Raw genomic sequence first — 11,710 nt, 5'->3', positions numbered from 1 at the left:
GACAGCAAACTTAAGTTATGCATAAGCAACAAATATAAAACAAACACGTCCATTAAGAAACATAATAAAATAAACCAAGGATTATCTGAGTTAAGTGTTAATATAGATCTTAAAGTACATAAAACACCATAATAAAATACATAATTAAAGTCTAGAAACATAAATGACAAAAACATAATGTTTTTGTTCTTTGGCACAACATTCTAAAATTTCAGGTAATACTTGTGACATCTGGTACTCCAGTATTACAATCATCATTCTCATAAAACACCATAATAAAAGACATAATTAAAGCCTAGAAACATAAATGACAAACACATGATATTTTTGTTCTTTGGCACAACATTCTCAAATTTCAGGCAATACTTGTGACATCTGATACTCCAGTATTACAATCATCATTCTCTATTTCCTCTAATTGAGAGTGCTCCAATTTAAATTCACTACTACCTACATATATAATAGAAAGCAAAACTAATATAAGTTAGTAACTAAACTTTAATAAGATAAGTAAGCACAATTTGATAACTAATATAAACTAAATAATAATATTACCTTTAATATCGACTCAAAGCCAATTCTGAGCACACATTAATGCTTCAATCGTCTCCGGAAGTAGTCAACTACGATAAGGACCAATTACTCTTCCACCTGTATTGAATGCAGATTCTGATGGGACAGTGGAGACATGACTGCTCAAAATATCCTTTGCTATTTGTTGGAGAGTTGGATAACTATTTCCATTTGTTTTCCACTAGTTAAGAATATCAAAATCATCAACAAATGGTATGTTGGCAGTTTCTAAGTACATGTCCAAATCATATTTTTCTGAAATTGCATTATTATTTTGCTCTACAAATTCTGCAAACTTGTTCAACATTGTTCCTTTGCCCTTGGTATTGAAAAAACCAACAGATTTGGTTTTGCTCTTACTTGCTTGGTTCTTACCATTTCTATATCCATATTAATCCACCAATTCATGTAGAAGACCTTCAATTCTATCAATCTCAGCTTAAACACATATTAATCATATAGCCACAAACAGACAAAAGATAGCAACAACAATGATTCTTCAATAAATGCATGATGATTTCAACCAAATATGGGAATAGGGGATGCATCATATATGTGTGTACTGTTTCGTACTTCAAGCTCATGCCAACGATCGGTGACAACTCATCATGGGGCTTAATTCTATTCAGTGGCGTTAAAAATAGAGGTTTGAGAAGCAACGATCTGACTCTGTTGGCCTAAACCGTGGGTGCTCAGTCACAAGATAGTGATTTGCAGAATATTAAGAAATTAAGCTTAAAACAAACATTGAGATGAATCTAAAAAATAATTAAAAATCAGTACGAGCAAATAAAAATTAAACTCTTAAAACGAAATGCATAGGAGCTTAAAACGAAATGACTAGCTCTTACAAAAATTAAATTTCAAGTAAAAAGGGAAGAAACATACCTGAATAAGCTGGAGAGTGGAGACCAGAGGTTTGAAAGATCGACACAATAACGATAGGTTTGAAAGAAAAAAAATTATGCATAAACTTATCCCTAATATTTGGTTAAATTACAAGTTATATCTTATACAATATTAGGATTTATAAATTAGTCTCTAAAATTACACCTAAATTCATAATGATCTAAAATTTAATGAATATTTAGCTGGGCGGGCGGATACGGGAAGGGCGGATGCAGGGCTGGTAAGGTCTCAAATCCATTATCCGCCCACTACCCGCGACGGGTACCACTTTCTAAATCCACACCCGCCCACTACCCACTAAAATTATACCCACCCCACCCCAATTGGAGCGGGTGCGATGCGGAATCTACAAAATTGTACCCGTTTGTCATCCCTAATTCAAACTGACACATGTCACATACTTGGTTTTAGTATGCGAGTCTCATAGCGAAGAGTTTTTGCATATACAAGACCTCAAATTCGAAATCTGCTTAAGCAATATTAAGCTGCTTACCGCTTGAACCAATCCTTTAGTTGAATATTATATTTTTATATATCATGTTTTATTTATTTATATTTAAGACTTTTACTTCGCTTCCTAATAATCTTGTTGAACTTTGACGTTTATACTTATGCTGGTTGTTGCTTTTGTATTTAATGCCGTAGATGTTTATAGCTTATTATTTGTATACTTTATTATATATTTCGTATTGTTATACTAAACGAACGATTTTGGATTAATTTTATATAAAATAAATAAAAATAAATTATTCAAAGAATGATGAGCTTATTATGCTTTTAAACATTTCATATTTTTAAAATAATATTTTTAAAGAACATTTGTAAAAAAAATTAGGAACTGTTCTCCAAATAGTCTCATATTGCCAATAGGAGTGGATGAACCCCACCAATCCATCCACCCAGTTCACACAAACACAAGGTTGCGTCTTTACTAGGCCAATGCCAGGTGACATGATTAACCCAATAGGCCAAATAAATGCCCAAATCTCTTTCTAGCTATAAATCAAAACCAAAACTGCTCTTTATCAACCAGTATAAAGCAAATATTCCCAGCTTAGCTATATCATACATTACGTCAAATTCCCACACTAATCCCAGCATTTGTGCTAAAAATGCTGCACCTGGTTAAAAGAAACGCTCCACCAGTTCAATCTCTTTCAGCTTTAGTCCGAGAAGCTTATTTGTTTTCCTATATCATCATGATCATGTTGATGTCCCATTACTAGTTTGTTTAGCCACATAAATCTGCTTTAGCTTCACGTACTTGTCTCCACCAATGGATTGGTTCCTTCCTTGGAAACCCATTCTTCGATGGCTCCATTCACCCGAGTCATTCTTTTGTGAAACTCCCCCACTTCCTCTCTGATGACTGTAATTCTGAGATGTTATATTCTTTTGGGGGGAAGATGGCGTCTTGACACCAGAGTTTGACTTCTGATAACCACTTTCAATACCACCAACGTTTTGGACACCAGTGTTGCCAATGTCTGCATTTTTGGTGAGGGATGAGCCATGTGCTGAAGCTGCTGCAGCAATGGTGGAGCTAGATTGTTCCACGAAACCTAATTCGGAATTCACAGGATATTTCGGATTGCTGTCGGAAGGTGTTGATGTTTGAGACTCGGGGAATCTGTTGCTAGCCAATGACTTGTCAATAGAACGGCCCTGGCTGAACTGAGAAGGTAGTACACCTTCCGCCTGTTGCTGCAATGACAAGGAAGGCACAGCAGGCTGCAGAGGTGAAGCATGAACGTGGGACCAACGACCTTGAACTGACATGTCTGGAGTTGACTGAAAGAAAAGTTGAGACATGCATTAGCCAGATTGGAGGAAAGGTAGGCAACAGTTGTAAACTGTCGAAAATGGAACAAAACATGCCAAAGAAAAAACTAAGATAATTCTCATCATCCAGAACTAAAAGTGCACCTATTAAATAAAATTCAGTCCAAAAGCATTAAATATTACTTCTAGAACACCCAAATCAACCACTAACTTCAGAGCAGGGAACACATTAATTTGGGGGGAAACAAGGGCTACAGACTCCAACAAGTTTTCACCCTGTAAGAATCAATGAAGCTGGCAGTTCCATATTTTCACCTGGAAAGGAGAAACATCAAACATAGCAAGCTGAGATGCCATGGGTGGAAGAGGCGACACAGGGCCAGCGGCAAGATGCCCAATTTGAGCTGGCATGTTGCTAGCATTATGCTGTGAGGCTGCCGTGTTTGAATTGTTCAAATACCCTTCACCGGTTGAGGAAGAATCAGGGTTGTGCTTCCAGTCTGGTTGCTTTCCAGATGGGATATAGGTTGTACCCATGAAACTTAGTCCAAACTGTCCAACAGGAGCAAAATGGTTATACACAAACATATGTGGTGGGCCTTGAATCCCAGGGATACCACCAGGTGGGGAAATAAAATGGCCAGTGAATCCTGTAGGAGGACCATAAAATGAATCTACTCCAGAATGGCATTGTTGCCAGGTCCCTAAGGGACCTGAAGCTGCCGTGCTACTTTTCTGGGACTGCGATTGGGTAGATGAAGATTCTTCATGTGGTCCAAAGTCATAGATTGGAGTCCCCATCATGGGATTCATTTCATAGAAGGGGAATTGTGAAGGAAGGCCTCCAGGAAAATGAGAAATCATCTGGCTTGAAGAATTCTGTGGACTAGGTAAAGGCGGCCACAAAGATATTGCTGGGTTCTCAATGGAAAGATCTGCAGGAAGAGAAACACTGAGAGACTCCTCCGCCTTGGATTGACTTGCTAATTGCCGAATAGCACCACCTGCAAAGTAGATGAAGAAAACAGAAAAAGCAAAAAAGGTTATCAACTTCAACAGAGGCAGAATTAGTACAGGTACTATTTATCAACTTAATCACCTGCACTGATAACATCAACTTCTGCACCTCCAAAACCTTTATCATCTGAAGCAGAAACAGTGCAGGTACTCTTTCCATTCCCAACAGTCTCGGCACTGGTAATGGCTGCAACAGCAACGGAAGAAGCAGCTGCTTTGGCTGCAGCATCACAACCTTCCAAACGAGCACAAGATTCACTTGAGTGTTTCTTTCTCTCGAAGAAAATGGTGCAATCATTCTCGGCTGCAGAACGATTGTGGGAGATCTGAATTTCTGTTTGAGATGAGCCTGGAGGGCCAATCCCATGTGAAATGACCCGATTTCCAGAAGGGAGAACTGTCGGAGATGTAACAGCTCCTGTATAAAACGAAAATTTAGACGAGTACAAATAATTCTAAGAATTTATTTAATATCAAAATGAAAGAATACACCAACCAAATTGTATTTTCTCCCCAGCAAGCAAAGAACTTATTGGACTTGCAGCAGAAGGAAATGACTTGTCCTTCAAAAATATGGACAAAGATGGCATGCTTGGATCAGTAACAGAGCTAGTGTGATCTCCAGAAGGAGCACAAGTATTAACTTGAACAGACTTCAGTGCATCATCAGGTTGAACCTGGTTCAGTACCTACAAGTTGCAGAAAAATCCATTTTGGACTTCCTCAGATTTACCGGCCAAACAATTAGAAGAAAGAATAGCAGCATCTACAAGCGCAACAATTGAGGATAATTTCAGACTAAAGACATCAATACAATTAGACTGACAAGCCAGAAAACGAATGGCAGTTCAATCAAGTTTCATAATGCCAACTTCAATCATACTTGATCTAGAATGGAGATGTGCACAAAATACATGAATAAAAATATAAATTAGTGCACCACACATCTGAACTCCAATCCTAAGATGTTGAAGAAAAGTTGAGAAGAAACCAACAAACAATAATATGAAATTATGCGTGTAATAAAATCAAATCTAATTCCAAAGTAAAGATAAAATAACATACGTCCTGGCAGCTATGTGGCCAGGTAAGTAAGAATCTAGAACATGGGAATAATAGAGAGATCCCATGAAAGCCTGTGAGAAGATGCGAAAAGGGAAAAATTGAGTAATGATCAGAATCCAAGAAGTCTTGCAGATCTAGAGACAGAGCAATGCTAAAATTGAGTAAATGCATTCTTACCTGTTGATCGGGGTATGAATTACCCCATGAACCCAATGATGTCTGAACATTATCAAGAACCTTATTCTTGCTTTCAGACATGAAGGCTGACACTAGGTTGAGTCCACTACCAGAGGTGGTTGGAAGGGAACTTGTCTGGAGTGACCTGTAGGGAAAAAAAATCAGAATTAGCAATTTGCATGCATAGTTTTTAAACGCACAAAAGCTTTTCAAGATAGGTATATACTTCAGCGCCTGCATTCTTATATCAGTCTGTGCATCACTTTTAATGGCAGGAGTGCCAATGGGAACCAAGGGTTGGGTTACTAAAGTTGCAACAAATCCTGCTGATAGTTCATAATTGGACAGCTTACATCCCTCAGTGGTGACGAAGTCAGGGCAAAAACTTTTCATTTCTTTGCCCCTTGATGAAGGGGAACTTCTATTGGAATTGGTTGAGACAGCGGACCTTTTTGGGATTGAACGAGGTCTCCTTGGTGGCTGTCCAATAAAATAAATAAATGATGGTAAGCAACATGGTCTCATTGCACTGAACCAGCAAAAAAAAGGGAACATCTTACTGTAAAGTAAAAAGTTTCAGTTCAAAGTGCATTACAACCTTTGCTACCCAAGACTTTGCTTTGATTTCATTTTCTCTCTGCTCACGCCTGTCATTGAGCATTTGCCTCTTTGATCTGACCTCAATGAAGTCATCTTTGTCACTGGCTACCTCTATTCCAGGTTGCTCAAATACACGTACAATGCCACTTTCTATAGGCGCAACAACATCCTCTCCAATATTCCTCTTAAGGTTACTTCCTTCAGAGTTTGGGACACTCTGACACATCAATGATTCTTTTCCCAATTCATTTCCATTCCTGTTCCCAGAATTTATCTCCCGGTAACTGCCCAAAACTGAAGTGGAGCATTCTGATTGCACAGTCTGCTTCAGCTTATTCACCCCAACTTTCCTCACCCCTTTTCTTGTAGAAAAACCAGAACACCCATTGGCACTTGACTTCTCATCCTGCACTACTTGACTCATTTGGTTTGAAGAAACTATTCCTGAAGACGGCTTCTTATCAGAATTTTCCCTACTTACAAACTCTTTCTGAGGACGTCGAGCCCTCCTTTGATATCCACTAGACTCTTGGCAAGAGGCCTCAGAAGCAAGAAAAGCAGATCTTGGACCTTTAACCATAAAGACAAACTTTTTTCCCCTATTACTATAAGTTTGGCCTCTTAATCCACTTAAATATTTCTCTTTTGGAACTGACTGAGATGATGCCAGAACATTTTCATTGTCACCTTCTGCTTGCTTACCGGATAATGCTTTGGGGTTCCTACTAACTGAATTCTGGTGCCTCTGGTCTTCTGAAAGGAAACATGACCGGGACCTAATTGTGTTATCAGCAATATTTAACATCTCTGCAAGGCCATGTTGTGGCACAACCCTTTTTCTGCTTTCCCTGGCTGGTACAGAACCTCCCTCTTTCAACACATTCCCATGTGATATATCCCAGGACCTTGGAAGACCTGACTGATTATCCGGAAGAGACAAAACTTCAGTTTTTATTATATTATGCATAGAAGTGTCTTGACCGGACTGCTGAACAGGAACTCCAGGGTTCTGGTTGAGGGACAAATTAGCTGAAACATTTGGGTAGACAAAAGACACAGATTGAGGAGCCAACGGCAGCACACCATGGGAAATAGGAGATGTATACCTTAACTGACCAAACTGAAAGAGCAGAGGCTGTGATGAGTGCATTTGGCCAGGGCATTGTCCAACTTGAACCTGAGGATGCAAATTAAGAGGCATTGAACCAATCTGTATGGCTGGGACTGGGGATGGTATTAAAGGAGGGCCTGAAAAGAGCCCAAATTGGAGTTTTACAGGTTCTTCAGCCTGATTAGGAACATAATCTGTAGGCATGCCACTCAGACCAGAAGATGAAGGGGAAGCCGTTACAGCAGAATAGAGGAGAGTATGCTCAGCCAACTCACTGGAACTACCAGTAGCATCCACATTACCCATTAGCTCACATTTTGATTGAGGATCAGCAGTAGGCTGAAAAACCAGATTCTGCATTGGCTTTTTAGTTTCCTCAAAGAGTCTAGAACTATCTAAACTACCTTGGGAAGGAGAACCCATGGTCTGCAGGGATTTTGTATCCGTATTTATCCCATCAAACGAACTATGTGTTATTGTATATGCAGAGTCCTCCTGCCTTGAGCTTTTGTCAAACTCATCATTTGTGATGCCGACCTCAAGCCCTTCATTGAACCCTAACACCAAGTTGTCCATTATGTAAGGTGACTCATTATCCTCTAGATGCATTTCATTGAACTCTGGAGTAAGGTCAATACTGCCATCATCTTCTTCATGTACTTCATCTTCTTCCTCGTATCCATCTTCATCCTCATCATATTCTTCTTGGTCCAGCAACTGGTCATTGTTATCAATAGGCCATTCGTCATCTTCAATGACTGAAACAGAATTTGAGGCAATCTGAACATTTTCTTTCTCAGCTTCAGTGGTAAGGGGTTCCATCCCCTGCCCTGACAACTCGACCTCTTTACCCTCCTCAACCGAAAATATTGTAGAATCTCCAAATTCATCCAAGTCATCATGAGAAATATGTGTTGGGGAATCCGGGGGACTTGAAACAGATAGGGAAGACTGTGAGTCATCCACTTTCTGAGCTTCATTGTCAGCATTCTCAGTTTGAGGATCTATAATTCTAAGCTGTCCAAGATCATCTTGATGGCCACTATCATAAACTCCATCCATCGCAAATCCACCTCTTCTTGTATGAGTATATTGGGTCTCATTTTCTAGGAAAGTTGAGGAACCAGGATGCTCATTCTCACCTCTATACAAGGTTTTCTGCATTGAAGACAAAGACGGAGTAGGCAAGACACGAGGCTGCCTCACAGAATATCGTGACCTCCCAGAGGAAAATAGCCCATTGCCTTCATTGTTGTTATAAAATCCTTCAAGGTAAGGAGGATAAATATGACCATGACAATGCTGCCCCTGTGTCACATCACCATAATTCCCTGCTAGATGCGCGTGATATTCAGATTCAATCTCAGTATTTCTGCCATAGCAATCACCATCTGCAGACACATTCCAACTCTGAACCTTTGGCTGGCCAAAATCATCAATGTGGGGTTCTAGAGCCCCTGGTTTATAGTAAGGCCTGGAAGATATGTATGGGGCTGCTCCATAAGGCCTACCCATAATAGATCCATCTTGTCTGGGGCTATGGCTACCATTTTCTGTCTCTTGCCCAGTGAAAGCATCTGCACCAGCAGAAACATTACTAACACTCTTACCTGCTTCAGCTTGCCTCTTGGCAATCCTTTCCTCCAACTCTAAAAGTTTTTGTTTAGCAGATTGCTTCCTCCTTTCCTCCTCCATAAGAATCCTGCGTTTTTCCTCTTCTCTGGTTGTTCTCTGTTCTTCCACACTTCGTAAGGCTTCCAACTGCTCTTGTTCAGCTCTCCATGCTGTTTCCCTAGCTTCTTCTTCTAATCTCCTCCGCTGCTCTTCTTGTTCCCTTGCCAACTGCAGTCTATCCTCTTCTTCTCTACGAGCTTGCTCCAAAGCTCTTTCTTGTTGTTCAACAATTCGTTTTCTCTCCTGCTCCTGCATATTCTGCACTCTCTCAAGTTCAGCCTCAAATGATTCCCTGACAGGGTCATAAATATCAGTTGGTTTACAAACATCTATCTTTCTCTTAATGACCCCAACAATGTTTCCAGCAAAAGGGTCCCGTCCATTAAATCCAGTACCCCCGAAGTCATTCATGAAAGGATCTTCTAGATAACGTCTTTCATTTTTTGGCAATGGCTTTTTCTCTCTACCAAAGTTTAGTATAGGGTCATTAACAGGAAGTCTTTTGCCACCATAAGAAAAAGATGATTTTGATAAGGAGCTGTCCTGTAAAGCATCAACTTTGTATCTATTGTACTGTTCATTGCCATAATGGTCTCTTGCATTCCACTCAGAGACTCTACTACTAAATGAATCAGTTGCATTGTTCCAAGCATGTCTTCCTACACTTCTATAACCCGCATCCCTCCGTCCTATATCATCCCCAGCATTGTCCCTTAAGGGTGATGAAATATATTTATTCTCCTTTTCTCTGTTCACACTTGAAGGCCATGAACCAAAAGTATCTGTGTGACTTGCAGTTTCATGACAACCAATTTTCTCTTTAGGAAGAGGGGAAGAAGCTCTCCGTGAATTTTTTCCCTTCCCTTCTCTGCTTGGTATTTTAGCATCTCTGCTACCAGGGTCCACTTTTGTGATTTCAGTGGAAGGAGTTTGTCCAGTTTCATTACCATTCTGTCTCCTCTTGTCAAAAAGACTATGTGATGGTCTGTGTGGCAGCACACCAGCACTTGGCACATCAAAATCACTATCCCAGTAGGCTTTATTTTTTGGATACCCATGATCCCTTCCACGATCTGTAAAACCCTGACCTGTATCACGTTCATCGTCAGCCCAATCAGATCTTGGATTCAAGTGAACCAATGGAAGTGGCACTGGAAAATAATCATCGGCCTTCCTTCCTTGCTCTAACAAACGAGAACCATTTACACCATGTCCTTCACTACCATTCTCACTCAATCTGTTGCCAACAGCAATTCTTCCAGACTGCAATTGAGAAGGTGTATCAATAACCGAACTTGAACGAGAACCATCCCATTGCTCATTAGACAACTCCTCAGTTGCCAATGGCTTCCGTTTCTGATTCAGACTATCCTTATGTTTCTTTTCAGTCCCTGAAACAATAGGCAAGGCTGCCTGCAATGAAGGAAAATCCTCTCCCTGCAAAACTGTGGCTTTATCCAATGGAGGAAAACCTTTACCTAAAGCGGACGCAGAGGCAGTTGGTCCTGTCACACTTGGCCTAGCCGAAGGCGGGACATAAACACCATGATTTCCCCTACTGATGCCATCATCAAAATTCAAACCCCGATCAACCCCAGCATTCACATGATGACCATGGCACCCTTCTTTCTCCTGCAAGGCAACTGTAACGGGCTTCACCCATCCCATCCCGGACGATGTAGGCCTTGGCCCATTCCCAGACATCCCTCCACTGGCAGGCATGCCACCAGGGCCCAACGAATCAAATCTCTCATGCTCCTTTCTCAAGGATGGTAAATTCAAGGGGGGTGGAACCGATAGCTTGGACGCAGCCTTCTGGGAGCTCCGAGGCCGTGAAAGAACCACCATTCCTCCCCCTCCTCTGCCGCCAGCAGTGGTTCGTCCCCTGTTTGCCCCATAAGAACCTGAATAATGTGAATGGTAGGGATGTTTAGATGGTTGTTGGCCATAGGACTTGTTCAGATTGACTGAAACGAAGTTGTTCCCAACTCCAAAATTTGCCGTCTGAGGATCTGACCCGATCTGTTTACCCATTTGATGGATTCCTAGAATCCCCGCCAAATCATCAAATCCCTAACCCTAGATTTCACTTCTTTCAACAGATCTCTCGTAGCAAATCAATTATCAGAGAGAATCAATCAATCAATCAAAACCTTCATTACTCCCTGGTCAAAGTAATAACGAAAAACACCCAAAAAAAGTTAATAAATTAACGAAATAGATCCAATTAAAAGTAGCTAAGAAACGAAAAGGGAAATAACAGCTGGAGGGAGAGAGTGTCACTGTAGTTTGTGATTAGGGTTTCAGCATTGGATGTAAAGCTGGGAAATGGGAAGAAAGTGGAGTAAATGATAAAAGCGTACCTCAGGGAGCGCAGGTTCTAGCCGGCGGTAGCTAACGTAGGCGCTTATTAGAAATCAAATGCCGCGCTCAGTCTCTCCAAACATCAGAGAGAGCGAGAGAAAAATCGAAGAAAACGATCTTTTTAACAATTTACAATATTAAAACAAAGCAAAAAAATGGTAAAAAAACTATGTTTATATTTACTTGTATTTCGGCACCAACAATTTTATTATTATCTTTTAATAAGTTTTATCTCATTTGTGTTTGTCTAGGAATGGCAACGGGCAGGTTTGAGACGGGTTTTGCTCTCCCATTATCGTTCTCGAAATGAATCTTCGTCTTTGAAATGAATCCTCATCCCCGTACTCGCTCTTGCCTCGTTTCCCATCAGATTTTTTATCGGGGCATCCCGTCGGGGATTTTTTTTGCCCCGTCCCTGAACCCAACCCGATTCCGAGA

At 40.5% G+C, this 11,710-nt stretch overlaps 1 protein-coding gene across 1 annotated transcript; it reads right to left on the bottom strand.

Moving 5' to 3' along the window:
* Nucleotides 1-2,323: 2,323 nt before the first annotated feature.
* Nucleotides 2,324-11,396, bottom strand: LOC120196799. The gene is made up of 8 exons (XM_039198516.1): nt 11,272-11,396; nt 6,122-11,073; nt 5,750-6,003; nt 5,524-5,668; nt 4,778-4,970; nt 4,364-4,699; nt 3,580-4,268; nt 2,324-3,273 (listed from the first exon to the last, which is right to left on the bottom strand). The coding sequence occupies exons 2-8, from the start codon at nt 10,940-10,942 to the stop codon at nt 2,686-2,688; spliced, it is 7,026 nt and encodes a 2,341-aa protein (XP_039054447.1). The 5' UTR covers nt 10,943-11,073; nt 11,272-11,396; the 3' UTR covers nt 2,324-2,685.
* Between the last annotated feature and the right edge of the window lie 314 nt (nt 11,397-11,710).

Source organism: Hibiscus syriacus, unplaced genomic scaffold, assembly GCF_006381635.1.
Source record: "Hibiscus syriacus cultivar Baekdansim isolate YM2019G1 unplaced genomic scaffold, ASM638163v2 tig00117034_pilon, whole genome shotgun sequence".
Classification (NCBI taxonomy): domain Eukaryota; kingdom Viridiplantae; phylum Streptophyta; class Magnoliopsida; order Malvales; family Malvaceae; genus Hibiscus; species Hibiscus syriacus.
The sequence above is the reverse complement of the archived record's forward strand: the minus strand, read 5'-3'. Positions and strand labels throughout refer to the sequence as shown.